Source organism: Carettochelys insculpta, chromosome 3 (assembly GCF_033958435.1).
Source record: "Carettochelys insculpta isolate YL-2023 chromosome 3, ASM3395843v1, whole genome shotgun sequence".
Classification (NCBI taxonomy): domain Eukaryota; kingdom Metazoa; phylum Chordata; order Testudines; family Carettochelyidae; genus Carettochelys; species Carettochelys insculpta.
Window position 1 is genome coordinate 178,118,325 of NC_134139.1, and position 19,461 is coordinate 178,137,785.

The following is a 19,461-nucleotide window of genomic DNA, read 5'->3' on the forward strand; positions in this document are numbered from 1 at the left end:
TGCCACTTGTGTTACTTGTCAAAGCCACAATGTAGGCAAATCTGTAAAAGTAACACAAGGGTTCCGGGGTTTGCCTCAAGCACCTTTCCTACACTGGCAACTTAATTTTGTACAAATGCCAAAGTGTCAGAAATATGAATTCATTTTAGTTATAATATGTCTATTTTCGGGTTGGATTGAAGCCTTTCCCTGTCGCAAAGCTGATTCATTGTCTGTTGCAAAATGTCTGTGAAACCACATTATCCCTACCAAGGAAATTCCTGCCACTTTGTCTAGTGACCGGGGAACACATTTTACTGGAAAAATTGTTCAACATCTAAACCAGGTATTACATGTCACCCACCTGTTGCACTGCCCTTACCATCCACAGAGTGCAGGGGCAGTTAAAAGGCGAAATGGTGTGCTTAAAAATAAGGTGGCAAAAATCTGTAGTTCCACAGGGTTAAACTGGCCAGCTGCTTTACCACTGGCCCTTATGGAAATTCGGTCATCCCCATCCCAGAAACACAAATTAAGTCCATTTGAAATCATCATGAAATGCCCTATGCAAACAATGGCTACTATTACCCCAGTCCCAGACCTAAACCTAACTCACAGCACGCTCCTCCAGTACTGCAAAGGGTTAATGCAAGCTGTGAGCTCCTTCCATTCGCAGGTGCGAGCAGCTTGGCTAACGGAACCCACCTCTGCTGCCTGTCACACTCTTAAGCCTGGTGATTGGGTCTACCTGTGGCACCACCTCCAGAAGCACACCTTGAAACCCCGGTGGAAGGGTCCATACCAGGTACTGCTCACAACCCAGACAGCAGTGAAATTATCCGGCATCGCTGCATAAATCCACGCCTCACAGTGTAAGCCAGCGCCACCTCCAGGGGACCAAGCACCTCTGCAAAACCACGCAAAACCAGCTTCAACCCCAGAAGACAAAGAGGAACAGCCTGCAATACCTTACAATCTGCGCTCTCGTAAGGGTTGCCAGAAGCAGAGGGTAAGCAAACAGCAAAACCCAACAAACAAGAAGCAGTAGTGAGCCTAGCGCCTGCTGCCTGGTGGACGTAAAACCGTGACTGCGGTTCCCTCGAAAGGGGTTGTCGGAACCAGAAAGGGTCCTGCTTCAAACATGTGTCCTTTAAAAAGCTTAATCCTCAGCTACTGTGTCCTGAGGGTCTGGAAAATCCAGAGTAACAGTAACAATTCTTTCATCCAACAACAGGTGCAGATAGCCCAGATCCTAAATATTTCTAGTTGCTGGGTCTGCAGCCACATCCCAGCTCACTCGCAAGCTAGTATCCCCACCATGGCAATCCCTTTAAATTCCTCAGAGCTTGCTGGAGAACCCTATCCACTTAAAAGGACATGGAAGAAAAATGACACTTGGGGGGCTGGGAAAAACATATGTTCCTAAACTTATAAGTGTGGTGAAAGGAAAGGGCCACTAGTGCTGGGTGTGTAATGGGACAGGGCTGAATCTAGGGAGGAGCAGCTGTCTCCAATACAGCGTGTCCCATGGTGTATAAAACTATTCAAACAAGGTTAAAAAATGGCAAACCAGGTATGAAAAAATAAACTTCCTCTCAACGTGGGATCAAACCAGAGTGCTAATCTAATGTTGTTAAATGTCACCAGTGAAAGTAATAAAAAAAAAAAAAAAAAAACAATTAATGTATAAAATCCAGTAAGTCGTTGGTCATGGGCGTAGCCTTGACCAAAAGGGGGGATTGTGGAAGTATAACATTGTATAAGTATAACGTTGTATAAGGGGACATGCTGGATACATTGTATATGACAGGGACATGCCAAAACATGTTACTAAGTATCTGAGGGAGCACACGTAGGGACAGTTAGCTTTTGAATGGAGAAGCAATTAAGATGAAGCCAGCACGTCTAAAAAGCAGGCATCAGAATGGAAGGTGTGAAGGGCAATTAGTTAAGTTAACTGGAAGCTGTTAAAGGAGATTGTTAAGGGTGGCAGGTAATTAAAAATATGTAACTGGTCTCAGGGATCTCCAAGGGTGGTGACTAAAATCTTTTTCTTCCTTTGTCTGTAACTTGTTCTCCAAAAAACTATAAATTAAAAGACACAAGCCCCACTCGGGGGGCTCACTTCTAAATGTATTAGCAGAGCGGCTTTGCTAATAAAACAAGAGTGGTCTGATAAATTGTGAGTCTGAGTCAAACTTTGACAGAAGGAACCCAGGAAAAGAGCAACAGGATGTAAGTCTGAGCAGATATGCACTGCTAGTCATACGATTCCTTTACTGAAAACGTAGAGGACAACCCCAAGTTCCCCTATCAGCTAATGGGAAATTGACACAAGACCTAGCGACAGGAAAACGAAGACTATCTAAGGAGTACACAGACAGGTTGTCCGATATGACTTTGTTACCCTGGAGGGAAGAAACACCATGTGACATGATCACAAGTCCAACTCACAAAGAGCACCAGAAGAGAAACAGAAACCATGATGCAAACAACCAACAAAGAGAATGCCAGAAGAGGCGAGACCTAATTCCCTGCCCCAACTACAATGAGAAGCAATCTGTTAAACTGGACTCCTTTACAAGCTCATTTAAATAATTTTTTGTCCAGAATATTGTGTCTTTTTATAACAAATAAAATTGTAAACTGAAAATGAAAATCTAGTAATCCTGGGTTGAACAGATCTTACACATTACTCTCCTGCTTAAAATTATACTCAACATTCATTTACTTGAAAACTTGTTCTAATGTTTGTGAAGCTTGGTTTCATCAGATGGATGACATCCAATTGTAAGAGGTTTACTGTACTCCTTTGTCTTAGTGAACAGTTCATAATATTTCAATGCTTACCTTCATAAACCCTTCACTTTTCAGTTTGTGAAGCTTGGAAGCAGCATTATGAAGACGTTTTCTCTGGGAATTTAAGACTGAGTCCAACACTTGCCACCACGTACGACAGTTCAAGATAAAAGCCAGACCAACAACACAGGCAACTGATATCAGAATAGCATTCACTGTCATGTTCTTTGGATCTACTTTAAAAATGGCCAGTAGTGTGATCCCAGAAATAACACAACCAAGTATGAAGAGGAAGATAACAAAGGATGGGAGACAGCAGGTTTTCTTCCATTTCTTTTTACCTATAAAATGTAAAATAGTTTTTGAGGTTATACGCATCTCTAAATTTTCCATCCCACGTAATACAATAATGCTCAAGTTTGTACAATTGGTATATGATTATACTAGCCTAAAAATGGTGGTCTAAGTTTGGCCAAATTATTGCAAAGAGGATGTTGCAGTAATCAATCCAGTCTTCAACTAGTGGTTTCTCTCATTCAATGGACCCAGCTAGTCTGTGAGTGGTCATTGTTGTGAAATAGCTGATAATTTCTCACCATGAGAAGTCCAGGGATTGTGTGTGAAGTGGAGGCAGTCACATACCCTGAAAAAGTTACAAGTGAAATAGACTGTAGAAGCCTATTTATTGAGCAACACTGTTGCTGTTAACCCATTTCTCCAATATTTGTAAAGTAAACTTTTTCATATCCACAGAGAGGTAGCCGTGTTTGTCTGTATCTTCACAAAACAAAAAAGCAGTCCTATAGCACTTCAAAGACTAACAATATAATTTATTAGGTGATGAGTTTTCATGGGACAGATCCACTTCTTCAGATCTGGAAAAATTCTTATCAATTTTTCCAGATCTGAAGAAGAGGGTCTGTCCCATAAAAACGCATCACCTAATAAATTATATTGCTAGTCTTTGAAGTGCTAAACGACTGATTTTTTTTTCATATCTGGTATTCTATTATCTCTCAAATAACCAGCATTTTAACCACAGGTAATTTTTAGTTATGTTTTCTGTAAGTACAGTATAGTGAAAGCAAATATAAATACAGCAAATGCCACATAAGTTTACAGTGTACAATACTACTGTTGTTGGTAAATACAGTACTCTGTATACATTTTTGTTTGTTTGTTTCTTAATAGCTAATCTTGTTTTTCTATAGTGTTATGCATTGCTAGGTATACCTCTCTATTATCCGGAATATCTGAATATCTGGCTACCTCCCAATCCCAGGGCTGCCAGATATGACAGAGTTTACTGTATGTGTAAAGGAAAGGTGGTGATTTAACCAGTAATGAAAATAAATGCAACTTCTAATGAGTTCCCACACCTGTGTGTGTGTGTGTGCGCGTGCACACGCATGCATACACGCGTGTGCGCACATCTATAATTAGTGAAAAATTGCCACCAGTGCTCAAGAATGCCTTTTGCTTGCCGCTAAATTGTTGTTCTACAATGTTTCTGCATAAAAAAAACAGTGTTGCAGCTTATTTTTCCAAGATGAATCAAAAAGATACAATTGAAGCAATACATATCAAAACCATAGTTTCTACACATCAAGCATTTTTTAGTTTAGACATAAATACTATACTCATGTGAAAAAACAGAACACTTTACAACTTCAGTGAAATGGAAAAAGCAAAAAAGTCATTTGAGTAATAAATACCTTGTGTTTCTTCTGTCTTGAACACTCGAAAAAGTCTCGTTGCTAAGAAACCAAATTCCCTTTCACATGCATCAGAAAGAGTAGCAATCATCTCAGCCATTGAAGTTTCTCCACCAACACTGGACAGTCTATTGTAGTCAGTAAACAGAAATCTGAAAAGGAAAAAGAGAACATGTATTTTATTTCTAGAAGGAGGTTTACGCTCTTTTTTGGATAGTAGAAACAAAACCTTACTGTGCCTCTATAGCTCTAGGCTACCCTTTGAAATGTGGCAGAATGAATATTTAAATATGAGTTTCTTTAAAGTGCACCACACTACCCTTATTCAAAATTTAGTCTCTTTCTCCTGCATCTTTCCTTTGCCTCTCTCCATCTTATTTTGGAATTTACTGAAATATATGTCTCACAGTGTTAGGGTTACCATATAACACATTAGTACATGAGTTGATAGATACTTATATGTACATGCATTCTCAGGGTCGTTCTCTTTTTTTTTTGAAAGTTCAAATATGGTAACCCTATACACAGTGTTTCAGCATGCAAATATAGAAAGATAATTCTAATGGTCAAAATCCACAAATAAAAAAACCAGACTAATCCAACAATAACGTTGAGCAGGATTCTCTCATATGTATACAGGATGAAAAATACAAAAATAAGACAATATAATACCAATATTTCAGCAGCTGTATGTTCAATTAAAAGGCACTGACATAAAATATAAGTCTCTAATTTATGTATATATAGTCAGACTGCAGTGGTGACTACAGATAGAAATACACTTAACTAACGAACAAACAAAGGATCCATATCAGCCTTCTGATGCGCATACAATGAAAAAAATACACATAAATTTAGGAAGCACATGGTCATGCTGGGGTTACTTGAAACTTTGCTAGGCTTAAAACTATCCATGCACTTGTTATATGTCAGCTATTTCATACTGCCACTTGTCTACATGAGGAAGAGAAGGAATAAAACTATCGTAGCTCCAAATTTTAACATTACAATTTTAATCTAAATTTTACTGGTATTGCAGGTTGAACCTTCCTACTCCAGCACTCTCTGGCAGAGCAACATCCATGGTATGGCATGATTTTAATTAGCTTATCTGTCTGCTTATCATGGGTGTGGCGAAATTTCCTGTGACCCTAATAAAGTTTGTTTTCTGCCACCACTTCTGACTTGCTGTTCTCTGTGCTATTATTTAGCTCTAAATTATACCTAAATGTGTTCTAAGAGACCAGCAAGCAGTGGAATTCCTAGTAATGCTGCTGCACACAAGCATGTTTTTTATGTTTATCTACTTACTTCCTTGTGTCAATAAGATAAAACTGTGTAACAACATTAACACTATGTTATGAAGAGAGCTGATAAGCCTTGGCTAGGCATAGGTGTAAAGAGCATGTATCAGTACAGTTATACATCATTAAGCAGCATTGAAAGTTCCAATTAGTCACCACAGTGAAATACAAATAAGGAGACCCACTCACTACAATATTGACCTCTCATGATTCAACCATTTTTTTCGTTCAGCACCGATTAGGTTGTGAGGATGCCAGGCTGCAGAGGTTCAACTTGAAGTTAAATGGGTATTTACAGATTGAAACAAAGCATAAAGTAATTTTATTAAGCTGGCCATTACAGCATAAGAGACTATGAGTAATTACTAATCTTAGGGTTGGCATTTAGTAATTTGCCAGAAGTACAGATATATATACACACTATTCATTTGCACGTGAAGATCATTATAACTTATATAGATGCATTATACCTAAAAATCCTAAGTATAAGCATGTGCACTTGTTGCATATTTCCAGTGATTTTAATATGAACAAATCTTGCATGGTTATCTTGGTAATCAATATAATTTTCTTCACATGAAAATAAAATCTTTATATCTTAATCGACAGTAACAGAGAGAAAGCTGTGCTAGTCTATATACTATCTAAACAAAAAAGCAGTAAAGTAGCACTTTAAAGACTAACAAAATAATTTATTAGGTGAGCTTTCGTGGGACAGACCTGCTTCTTCAGACCATAGGCATACCAGAACAGACTCAATATTTGCCTATTGGTTCTCTGTGCCTTAAATATTGAGTCTGTTCTGGTACGCCTATGGTCTGAAGAAATGGGTCTGTCCCATGAAAGCTCACCTAATAAATTGTGTTAGTCTTTAAAGTGCTACTTTACTGCTTTTTTATTTTGTTCTCAATCTATAGTTACTTTGTTTTTCTTTAACAACATAGAGAGTTATTTGAAGGAGAATAAACTACATGTATTTAATCCTGTTAAATTCCTGCTTCACTGTACAGTTTGCAAATTGTTACCCATGGGAAGTTGAATTACAAAGAAAGAGAAAGCTAAATACATATGAAATATTTCTAACCTGACAGGTAAAGCTTTAGTGGTTTGCTCCGGTAATTCTGGTGGGTTAACAAACATCAGTTTGAGAAGTAGCTCCAAGTACCCAATATGCCTTGCCAGCCTTGTACTTAATACCCAGGCCCAGTTCCAGCTTTCTCCTTCTCTTCGGCCACCAAAGTAAATCACAGCTGCAATATAAAACTTCCTAAGCATCTCAATACAAAAGAAATCCATGAAAGTCTGAACAGATAAAACTAACACTTATCAAAACTTTGAGAACTTATAACACTTATGGCTTAGTTGTAGTACATTGTCATGAAAAAGTCTGCTTCTATTCACAGCCAGTTCCACATCAGTGACCTGGACTAAGTATTGTGGAAGCAGTTAGTTCAAGACATGGAAGTATATCACCCTTTGTTACACCCAACAGATGTCCCTTCACCAAATGAAAACCAGCTTTTCTGAGTTCTAAATTTGTCCTCATCTAGTCTGTTTTGACCACAAGAATAGTAACGGCAATGTAACTCTCAAGACTGAGAAAAACAGGTGGCTCTCATAATTCCATCAGGTATGCAAAGGGATCTTTACATACATAGAATGTAGAAAGAAAGCTAATGAGAAACTGCTTCTCATATTTTATTATAGAAATGCTAGTCATGACTTCAAAGTTAATTATCTAATTTAAATGAAAACAAACTAAAAAATGTGTCCCAGAAATTTAGCACTTAAATAATTCTTTGTCTTAAAAATAGACAGTAATCAAAACAGACTCATCAAAATAATTACTGAAATCTTGTGCACTGTCCATGTTTGAAGAAATCAGATTACAATAAATCTATGCTATTAATTGTTCTATCTAAATGCTTTGGTTATAGATTAAAACAGGTCCAAGCCAGTAGCTCAAATAACCTGTATTTTGTGCAAATCTGGTATTTGCAGTAACTCAACCAATCAGCACTTCCCATCTCCAGTTAATGTGAATGCTACAATTCCTGTAATTGATATGCGTCAGTAGAGTAAGAGAGACTGTATGTCAACAGTTCTCATTCATGGATTACTTAGCTGCCAAATATCACTGAAATGGCCCCAATTATTACTGTTCTCAGAAGTTGTGTGGCTTCATACTAGTCAGATGTACTGATACACTCCTGCTTTGTGCTGCTCCACAGACATAACCTTAAACTCCTATAGTGATGGCAAGCAATAATCAGGCAACTACATTTAAGGCATATTAGTCTCTGACTTACTAAAGAAGATGTATAAAACTGCTAATAAGCTCAGTGAGACAGCTATTCCAAGCATTGTGTCCACTGTGAAAGCAAGCAATAAACCCACTCCTCCACACAGCAACAGTGTAAGGAACACTATAAGCCAAGAAAACTGGAACAGAGGCTCAATTTGCTGTCCAGCAAAAGTTTTCATTTCATCTAGAACAGAAAAGCATACAGAAAAGGCAACTTTAGTTATATATTTTATCACACAAAAATAAATCCCTGCATATCTATTAAGGAAGTTATATTACAACCCAGATGATAACTGTAATAGTGTGAAAGCCATAATTTTATGCATTTCTCTCTGATTTTCAGTTTAAATTCATACAAATGAGAATTCCTCTAACACATATTTAGTATCCATGGAGTGAAAGGTAAAAAAAAAATTATAGTATACATTTAAATTTAAATTTTCATGAATTAGATGGAATATCTCAAATATTTACCAGGTCAACCTGGAAATCTATTGGTCAATATTGTAAACGAACAATTACCTGGTTTACAAAGAGGATACAGAATACATAGAAAATGTTTACTTTATGAATGTAAATCCCATTTACTAGTTAACCGGTTAAGCCAGCAGTGTCCAAGAGGAATTCAAAGCTCACCACACTTGTGGCTGTCATCTTTCCATCTTTACCACATTGTATTATACCATACTTTATTAAATAATAGAAAAATAAGTACCTTCTGGACTTTGAATTTGCACAAAATTGTGAGATGATGTAATAAACACAGACAAGCACGGCAACAACTTGTTGCAGCAAAGAAAGGCTAACTATGGAATGGCTTTGCACCCCATGTAGTCTGTAACAACCACCCCCGGCGTGGCTGGGAGTGGCACGTCTTTAGCTGTTCCCTGAGAGTAGCACACAGACATCAGTGCTGCCCCCAGACATTAGAGGGTGTGATACCAACCTCCAGCCTTGCCATGCCCTGCAGTGCTCCTTCTCAGCATGGGAAGCATCAGTGCCTGCAGAGGTTCCCCACTGGCTGGCAGGCTGCCTCACCTGTGCTAATCATCTTGAACAGATGTGACAAATTCAAATTATTTTTTCCTATGAGTTATGTATGCATGCATTTGCCACAACACAGTGTTCTATTCACCATGTGGCAAGTAGTGAACGTATTAGACACTGTGGGGTTAAACGTTAAAGTAAGCTGTTTAACTGATTAAATAGGTGGGGTGGGCAGCTGAAACCCTCCATCGCAAATAGGAGCTGCTCCAACTAAGCTGAAATGCCCTTCCCACAATGTGCCAAACCAGGGATGCTCTGGCCAGGCTGAAGAACCCCTGCCCACAGCATTCTCAGGCCAGGCCTGCTGCTGACAAGGGCTGCTCTGGCCAAGCTGAAGCACCCCTGCTAGGGCTGCGTCCCAGACTGCTACAGACAAGAGTTGGTTTGGCTTGGCTGGAGAACCCCCCCACCCAGCCTTGACACACATAAAAGGGGCATACAGATAAAAGGGGCAAATAATATTAAAATAACAGCCATCACTATTCACCCTAACTACAATACAAAAAATAAACGAATTTAATACTTAAAGTAAAATTTCAAAATAAGAAAATTAAATATTTTCAAAACAATAGAATTATCATGTGATACAGGAAGCTTTGCAGTGCAACAGGTAAGCAAGATCTAAAAGCTGGTTACTTCAGTAAAATAAACTACATTTTCAGACAACATGAGCTAAATTAAAGATGACGATCAGTCCTTACACTTTATATCTTCCCTGACTCATCACGGCAATACTGAGCAGGAGAGTTTCAGAGAAAATTTATATTATCAAATCAGAAACAGGATACTGGACTAGACGGTGTACCTCCATATACGAACACCCATGTGATATTGTATAGACTATGTATTTAAATATACAGAAAAGCTAAAATCAAACGTTACCTTCCAGTTTTTTGAGCAAAAAAGATTTTCCGCTTCCCCATTGGGCATACAGCCCTACACAGATAGGTGGCTGCATGGTTGGCTCACTAAGAATATCAGCCAAGGCACTGCTATAGAGGTCATAACCCAGCATGTCTCCATCACTTTCAGTAGGTGACAAATGTCCTGTAATGTAAAGGCAATTCATTACCTTTTTCACGTTATGTATTTCACACAATTTCTTGACATCATGACAAAACTACCTGTATAACAAAAAATTCAATGGAAGATCAAAAAACACATTGTTTTTGTATATATTTTGCTTAACTGGATTTTAAGCCTAAGTATATAAACAGTATAGTTAGAATACAGGACGCAGCACATAGGAACTATATAGTTTCAAATCTATACAGATTTAGTACACAAAGATTCAAATAATATCTGAGAAATGCCACAAGCTAAATCAAATGAATTCATCTAAAAGACCAAAAACTTAATATACCTCAAACCAAATATCCATACTAATACTTATAACTAGACTAGGGCTTTGGAACAATGGATTTTCCTATTATATACCAGTCATTTTCTAATTTTCCTTCAGAACCACCACCTTTCCACACATTGAAATTGCACATTTCTAAACTACGCTGACTTTTCATCATATAATGGGATAAACAGAAATATGGCTTTAGAAGATGCTAATGCACCTAGTTATATAGACCTTCAATTCTTAGTAAGATCTCTATTCCCCTTAAAAGCAGATATCAATACTCAAGGAAAAGAAAAATAATGCTCAAACTTACTGGCACCAAATATCTGAGTTAAAATGCTTTTCTGGTGGCTACAGTCAATATTGTAAGGTGTCTCTCCTGCTTTATTGGGTCTATAAAGCAGTCTGCCATCTTTTGGATTTCTTAAAAGCAGTTCTGCAAGTTTACGGCTTCTTCCACGAATGGCAATATGAAGTGGAGTATCTCCTTTCTGTAATTAAATCAAGTAAAAAGCTCTAGTAAGGGCAATGGGTGTTAGTTTTATAAAGTGAGATTCTCGGCATAAGACATATTTCAGTTCACTGACACAAAATATATTTTAAAGAAAGTATAATGACATGAGCCCTCACTGGTACACGTTCCCTAACATAACAATGAAGAAACTCAGCAAAAAATTAACATATAGGCAAGAGGGAAGGAGTATAATAGAAAAATTTTTTTAAAAAAAATCAGCTGTCTTTTTCCATATTTTAAGGAACATGAGCCCAAAAGTAGATATTAACATCAATTTTCTAGCAACTTCAGACACTTAAAAACTAGTTATTCTATTTTATGCTTTATGAAACTGTATTATATTGACAACTTGAACCAGGAAAGCATTCTCAGGATCTTAAAAAGTTTCCCATAACAAGTCAAAACCACATTACTTTTGTTATTCATTTATTATTCAACTCTTAAAAATGGGTTCAGGGCCTTACAGATCTAAAATAAAACATGCTGCCCTCACCAAAAAGCTTGCAATGTAAATGAATAACATACAGATTGAGAAGACTGGAGTAAAAGGAAGAACAAGACAGCAAGATTGACAGACAGGAAGAAGAAGAAATCTACAAAGCAGGCTATGAGGTTATTATGGACAGTACAGTATTTCATATTCATCCTTTGATTCATTTAATTATTTTTATAGTATCAATCAAAGCTAAACATGAGTGCCATATAATAAACACCTGATTTATACTGATCAAAAAAAAAATTTTTTGGCCACATTATCTTGTCCACCTCATCACTGTTGATCCTCAGGTTAAACTGTGTCATGATACTTTGGAGTTATTTTGAAATTGCTTGCCCAAACTTTGCTGGCAGAATTCACCAATTACCACTTGCTTATTTTTAACATTCATGCAGTTGTAAAATTCCTTATTGAGCCCTGAAGACACTACAAATTAACACTTTAAGGTATGAATGTTAATGGACAAAACCAATAAACATTTTATGTTCTAGTGTTCTTATTAAACATAATCAGCTCATCTTACACATACTGAGACAGCTTGTGGATATGCATATCAGCTTATGACTTGAATTTTATTATGTGAATTCCATTTATGACTAAGGTCGACAGGAATCCAGTTTTTGTTTGAAATGTCTAGTCAAAGAGGGGCTCTATTGGCTCCAGTCAGCAGTGCTGACTGGGCCACCTGAAGTCCAGTTGGAGGTACAATAGGACTAAGTCAGGCTACCAGAATAGGGGATGTGTCCTGTGGCTCCCAGGCATAGGGGCAGCCAGGGGGCTACACAAGCTGACCCCAGCCCAAGCACTGGCACTGGCTCTGCAACTTCCATTGGCCAGAAACCAGATCCAATGGGAGCTGTGGGACTTATGCTTGTGAACAGAAGCAGCATACAGAGCCCCTTGGCGACACTTCCATCTAGGAATCATCTGGAGAGACATACCGCTGCTTTCAGGAACTGCCTGAGGTGAGTGCTACTTACAGTCTGCACCCCTTATGCTATCCCAATCCCCTGCTCCAGCTTGGAGTCCTGTCCAGCACTCAAAAACTCCCATTTCCAGCCACAAACCAGAGCCCATACAGCTAGCTGGGAGCCCTCTCCCACACTTGAACCACTCATTTACGGCCCCATCCTGGGGTCTGCATCCCCCAGGCCCAGTCCATATCCCTTCCTCCCACATAACAACTTACTCAGCCTGGAGCCCTCTCCCACACCACAAACCCCTCAGCCCCACCACCCAGCCTGAAACCCTCTTCTGCACATCAAACTCCTCATTCCCCACTCCACCCTACAGCCCACACCTCCAGCTGAAGCCCTCATTCCTTCCTGCACCTTTACCTGGCAGGGTACACTGAGGCATATTACACTGCATGAGGCTTATTATATTCTTATGCAAACACTGAAATACTACATTTTAGCTGCATGGCTACACTCTGATCCATCCTGGTGAAAATGAGTGAACAAGTGTGGGGGAAGTGAGTGGGAGATGGAGCGGGATAGAGGGAATAGGTGGAAGGCCCTTGGACAAGGGGCAGGGCAAATGTGCAAAATTTTCTGTGATTAAAAAGCTAGCCACCCTTGCCCACAAAAGTTTATGTTCCAAAACATGTTACTCTATAAGGTGCCACAGGACTTCTTGTTACTTATGACTAACTTTCACTGTAGGTGCAGCACAGACACTTAGCGGACTGATTATGCCTAAGAAGCTGACACAGAACACTCAAGAGCCATTAACACTGACCAACTCTAAACTGCCGTAACAATGTGGTATCTACCAGCAAGTCCTTTGACTTTAAATGGACTCAGAGAAACATGATTGTAGGGAGAAAGGGCTATTATTGCAGTACCTGGGAGCCTCATCATAGAATACTAGAACTGGAAGGGACCTCAAGAAGTCATCAAGTCCAGTTCCCTGACCTCACGGCAAGACCAACCACCATGTATACCATCCCTTTAAATATATTTATCTAACCTGTTCTTAAACATCTCCAAGATGGAGATTCTACAACCACCCTAGGCAATTTATTTCAATAATTAACCACCCTAACAGTTAAGAATTTTTTCCTAATATCCAATCTAAACCCTCTTTGCTGCAATTTAAGCCCATTGCTTCTTGTCCTAGTTTCAGAGGCTCAGGAGAATAATCATGGACCAGGACTCCATTGTACTAGGCATTGTACAGAGTGAAAAAAAATAAAAAATCCCACTGCAAAGATCTTACAGTCCAAGTAAAAGAAAAGAAGTAGGAGATGACTGACAGATGTAGTACAAGCAAGCAATGAGAACTTATTTGCAGCATCACAGGCTATGTCCTCAGCACACCAGCACTCCAACAACTGATAGAGATCATGTTGATTAAGATGCTATATATGGTTACAGTATAAGAACTAAAAATATAAACTACTGAGGGAAACAGACTGCTTCCAAAAAAAGAAAAAAAAAAGACAGCTACCTGTTCTGTAACTGGTGTTCTACGAGATGTGTTGCTCATGTCCATTCTAATTTGGGTGTGCGCCAGTGCATGCCCAGTTGCTGGCAGCTTTTTTTGCCCTACCCAGCAGCCCTAGGGTCGGTGCAGCACCCCCTGGAGTGGCACCTGTATGGCCGCCCATGTATGCCCCACCTGCCCCGCCCCCTGCTCAGTTCCTTCTTGCTGGCTACTCCAACAGAGGGGAAGGAGGGAAGGTTTTGGAATGGACATGAGCAACACATCTCGAAAGACACCAGTTACAGAACAGGTAACTGTCTTTTCTTCTTCGATTGATTGCTCATGTGCATTCCAATTTGGCTGAATGCAAGTCAATGACTAGGAGGCAGGGTCAGAGCCTCGGAAGGAGTGCAGGACAGCCCTGCCCACCGCAGTCTTCCCGTGCGTGCTGCGTTACTGCGTAATGCGCTGAGAATGTGTAATTGGAGGAGCAAGTGGCCACCCTGCAGATGTCCTGGATAGGGACCCTGGCCAAGTATGCCACAGAGGACGCCTGTGCCCTGGTGGAGCGAGCCCTGATCGGGGGGAGGGGGAACCCCTGCCAATCTGTAGCACTCTCTGATACAGGCCACTATCCAGGAGGAGATCCGCTGAGAGGAGACCGGGTGCCCCTTCATTCTGTCTGCCACTGCAACAAACAACTATTGCGACTTCCAGAAGTGTTTGGCCCTGTCCATATAGAAGTTCAGTGCCTGCCAGACATCCAAAGCATGTAAACTCTGCACCCTAAGGGAAGCATGGGGCTTTGGATAGAACACCAGTAAGGTGATGTCTTGGTTAATGTGGAAGGGGGAGACAACCTTAGGCAGAAACGCCGGGTGAGATCTCAGCCTGATCTTATCTTTGTGGAACACCCCGTATAAAGTGGGTCCACCACGAGGGCCCTGAGCTCTGACACCCTTCTGGCTGAGGTAATGGCCTCCAGGAATGCTGTTTTGTAACTAAAGAATAACATGGAACAGGTGGTGAGGGGTTCAAATGAGGGAGCCATAAGCTTAAACAATACCAAATTAAGGTCCCATGTTGGCATGGGGGCCCGAACCTGCAGTTTGACCCTTTCCATTCCCTTCATGAACCTTTTCACCACCGGGTCATCAATCCTTGAGGAGGCCAATTGGGGCAAACAGAGGTGCGTGTGCGTGTGCATGTGCGTGTGCGTGTAGTCACCACTCATGGTCCACGAAGGACCTGCTGAGACAGTCCAGTAGGGTGTTGTGAGCCCCTGGCAGGTAGAACACCCCGAGAAGAATTTTGGTGCTCGATGCAGAAGTCCCAGAGTGCAAGGGCCTCGAGACACAGGGGCAGTGAGCGTGCACCCCCTTGTTTGTTTATCAAGTATATTGCCGTAGTATTGTCTGTGCTGACTGTGACACACTGCCCCTTCAGTTTGCTCTAAAGCACTTTGCATGCCAGCCAAATCGCTCTGAGCTCCCGCACGTTTACATAGAACTGAGCATCTGTCTTGCTGCACAGACGCCTGAGTCTGGCAGTCCCCCAAGCGTGCCCCCCAGCCCAGGTCCAAGGCATCGGTGACCAGGGAGAGGTAGGGCTGCAGGGGATTGAAGGGCACCCCCATGCAGACCAACTGGGCCTCTAGCCACCAGTGTAATGCCATTAACACTCTCGGGGGGACAGTCACTAACTTGTCTATATCGTCCCTGACAGGTCTCTATACTGAGGAAGCCACAGCTGGAAGGGGCGCATTCGCAACCTGGCATGCTGGACTATGAATGTGCATGCTGCCATGTGGCCCAACAGTCTGAGGCATCCACTGGCCATTGTGGTTCGGAACCTGATCAGGTCTTGGATGCAAAACACCATGGCTTGGACCCTGCTCTGGTGCAGAAAGGCCCTGGCTTGCTCTGCATCTAGTCGGGTGCCCACAAACTCCTGAGAACCATCTCGTGAGAGGGGTCCCTGAAGAGGGACAGGGAGGGGGAGGGGGAAGGGGAGTAGGAAGAAAATTGGATTGCATATCCCTTTTCTACCGTGCGGAGGACCCACTGAGCCAATATTATGCTGCACCATGCATGGTAGAATGGGGATAGGCGGGATGAAAAATACTGAGCTGGAACTGTGGGGGGTGGCCAGTGTGTAGCTCCTGACCACCCCATCAAAACTGGTGTTTAGACCCCGGTGGGGGTTTCTGGTGGCTCTGCTCCTGTGTCTGGAGGACCTGATGTCTCCGATGATGGCAGCCCCTTCTTCTGTTCCCATCCTGTTGTTGTTATGGGAACTGTCTGAACTGGGGTCTCGGGGTAAAGTTTCTCCTCTGTGTTGGCGATGTATAAAGACCCAGCGAGTGTAGAGTGGTGCGTGAGTCCTTCATACTATGAAGCCTCTTATATGTTTTTTCTAAAAATAGGGAGGGGCCCTCAAACGGGAGGTCCTGTATGGACTGCCGCACTTCCTTCTAGAGTCCCGAGACCTGAAGCCGTGCCCCCCTTCTCATGGCTATACCCGAGGCCATGACCCTGGTGGCTGCATCCACTGCATCTAGCACGGCCTGTAGTGCCACTCTAGATATGAGTCTCTGTTCCTCCACCAGGGCCGTAAAGTCTGACTTGGTCTCTGTTGGGAGCAGCTCAGCGCAACAGTCCATGGAGCTGGCCGTATTATATGCACATCTGTTAACCATGACTTGCTGGTTAACAATTCTCAACTGGAGGCCACCTGTAGAATAAACTTTCCTACCATACAGGTCTAAGCATTTGGCCTCTGTTTTTAGGGGAGGGCCCCTGGACCCCCTGCCTCTCCCAGCAGTTCACAGCATCCACAACCAGGGAGTCAAGGGGAGGGTGGGTGAACAACTGTTCATTGCCCTGGGCAGGGAAAAAATATTGGCACTTGTTTTTTCTGGCCGTGCGTAAGGCTGAGGCCAGGGTCTGCCACACTGTCTTTGCTGTGTTGGCAATTGTCTTAATAATGGGGAGTGCCACCCTGGTAGATCCAGATGTGACGAGAATGTTTCTAACATGGTCTATTTCATCCCTGACCTCTTCCGCTTGCACCCCCAGACTCTGGGCCACCCTTCTCAATAACTGCTGTTATACTCCTCCATCCTCCACTACCGGGGATGCAGAGGGTCCAGCCAATGCCTCATCTGGGGAGGACAAGGGCATCGTGCCCTCCAAGCCCATCGGTGCAGGGGGTTCAGGCACCTCCATTTGAGTCCCTGACACCATGGTTTGCAGTGCCATGCTCGGTGTCTGGGGTGAAGAGGCCCCTAGTGGCCTATGGTACGGTGCCATGATGATGGGGCCACTTGGCACCTGGGACAGCTCCTGTTCTATCGGTGCCAGCGCCCACTGCACCACAGGTCCCAGTGCCTGCAGGGGCAGTACCCACATTTGGGTTGGTGCCGTCGTCGCTGCTGGTGCCAACAACTCCGTCTGCTCTCTCGGAGAGGTTCCCAACAAAGTGGTCGGTGCTGATCTCTGCACTTGGAGAGTGCTGGGAGCTCTAATCAGGAGTCCCACAGCCCACCCCTGTGCCTCGTGGATCGCCCACGGAGTCCAGAAAGGCCATTGTGGGGCATCTTGGGGGGGCATTTGCCACTCCCCTTCCAAGGGGCTTCAGGGGAGGTGTCAATGGCTACTCCGTCAGGATGATCTTGCAATCACACTCCGAGCTGAGCTGGAGTAAAAAGAGTCGGACTCTGAGGCGGACTCTGATGCCAATGACCATGATGGTGCCAAGGGTCCTCTGGCGCCTATCGGTTACTGCGTGCCCTGCACTGTCTGCTGTGAGGCACCGAGGGAGGTGACCATTTGCAGGGGCCCCACCGCATCAGGAACCACGCTGGGACCCCTAGAGACTGTTCAGACGCCTGTATCTGGGGCAATGAAGGCTCCTGTGCGGTGTCTGCAGCAGCATTGTGATTTGCAGGAGGACTTGAGCTGTGCTACAGGCCTCCAGCATCAAGGGAAGTCTGGGAGAGCGCAGGCTCCAGCCTCACACTGGAGTCCACGCCTGCACTTCATGACCTGGGTCACAATGCAATCTGGCAGACTCTCCCGAGGATTGCCATCGCCTCCTCCTCTCTTGGAATTGACCCCGGTCCCACCTCCTCTTCTTGAGAGGCACCGGGGACTGGCTCTTATGGAGCCAGGAGGCACTAGGTGCCAAGTCCTGCTCTTGGCGCCAGGAGCTTTCCGACAGTGCCAGAGAGCTCTGCACTGATGATGCAGCACTCTGAACTCCCGCCGGGGAAGTATCTGGGCGCAAGGCTGATTCCATTAGTAGAACCTTCAGCTGTTGAGCTCAGTCTTTCAAAGACCTAGGCTTGAAGGCCTTGCAAATAGAGCAGCATTCCCGGAGGTGGGCCTCACCAAGGCAACTCAGGCAAGCCCTGTGCAGGTCGCTTTTGGGCATTCATTTGCCACATTTTGAGCAGGTTTTAAACCCCAGGGAGCCAGGCATCCCCTGACGCCAAGACGGGTTAAAGTCCCACCTCGGCTCATTAAGGACTGAGTGGAACTATTTACAGATGAAAGATAACTAAACTATTTACAACTGTTTTCACTAGCTATCAGCTAATTTAACAATAAAGGCTACCAGCAAACACTCAACCATGAGGTAGCTCCAGCAACCGACAGTGCGGCGAGAATGAACTGGAAGGCGGGGTGGGCGGTGCATATATGGGCAGCTATATGGGCCCCACTCAAGGGGGTGCCGCACCAACCCTAGGGCTACTGACTAGGGCAAAAAGCTTCTGGCAACTGGGCATGCACCAGCGCACACCCAAACTGGAATGTACGTGAGCAGTCGCTCAAAGGAGAATTAGCTCTATCTGGCAACAAAAAGCAGTCATGGTTCACTATCTACACTTGTATACAAAGCTAAAATGATTATGCATGCTATAAATAAGTTACCAAATATTTTTACCTTGTCTACAGCAGAAACTTTAGCTCCTTTATCCAGCAGAAGCTCTACTATATCAATATTTCTCATCTTGGTTGCTTTTATCAGAGGTGTTTCTCCATCCTAAAAGTGAAAATTTATAAAAACAAATATAAAAACTTCCATAATTCAGCATCCTTTGTGACTAATCATAATTAGGAATGTTTTAAGAAACTACATTCTTTACTTTTCAGAGAGGACACTTCTATAATTTTAGAAGCATCACTACATAAAAAAAGAGAGCTTTCCAACTTTTCCTTTAAAAATGCATTCTCTATTCAAGAATACAGCAACTAATCAAAAGCACTTATCATAATAAGCAATGTAAAATGCTTTCCACAGGCACTTCATTACACAGTCCTAACTCAGATGTTTTCACACCCTAAAAATAGAGAGAATTACCATAATATGGCTAACAATATATTTGGGGAAATAGTTAAATTATTCCGCATATAACATTCCTTCTCCAATTACTACATCTAACGGTCAGAGCTCAAGTTATTAGCACACTTTCCCTTTCTCCCTCACCATATTCACTTCACCTCGGCAACATCAGCACCAC

At 42.4% G+C, this 19,461-nt stretch overlaps 1 protein-coding gene across 4 annotated transcripts in view; it reads right to left on the reverse strand.

Moving 5' to 3' along the window:
- KIDINS220 (kinase D interacting substrate 220) overlaps positions 1–19,461 on the reverse strand; it is a 137,941-nt gene that overhangs the window by 81,652 nt on the left and 36,828 nt on the right. For all 4 annotated transcript variants that reach the window (XM_074991232.1, XM_074991231.1, XM_074991233.1 and 1 more), the window contains exons 11-17: positions 18,885–18,983; positions 10,814–10,991; positions 10,032–10,196; positions 8,107–8,286; positions 6,882–7,047; positions 4,494–4,645; positions 2,830–3,119 (exon numbers count right to left, since the gene is read on the reverse strand). In XM_074991232.1, the coding sequence (XP_074847333.1) occupies positions 2,830–3,119; positions 4,494–4,645; positions 6,882–7,047; positions 8,107–8,286; positions 10,032–10,196; positions 10,814–10,991; positions 18,885–18,983 (1,230 nt within the window). The remainder of the gene's footprint in view (positions 1–2,829; positions 3,120–4,493; positions 4,646–6,881; positions 7,048–8,106; positions 8,287–10,031; positions 10,197–10,813; positions 10,992–18,884; positions 18,984–19,461) is intronic.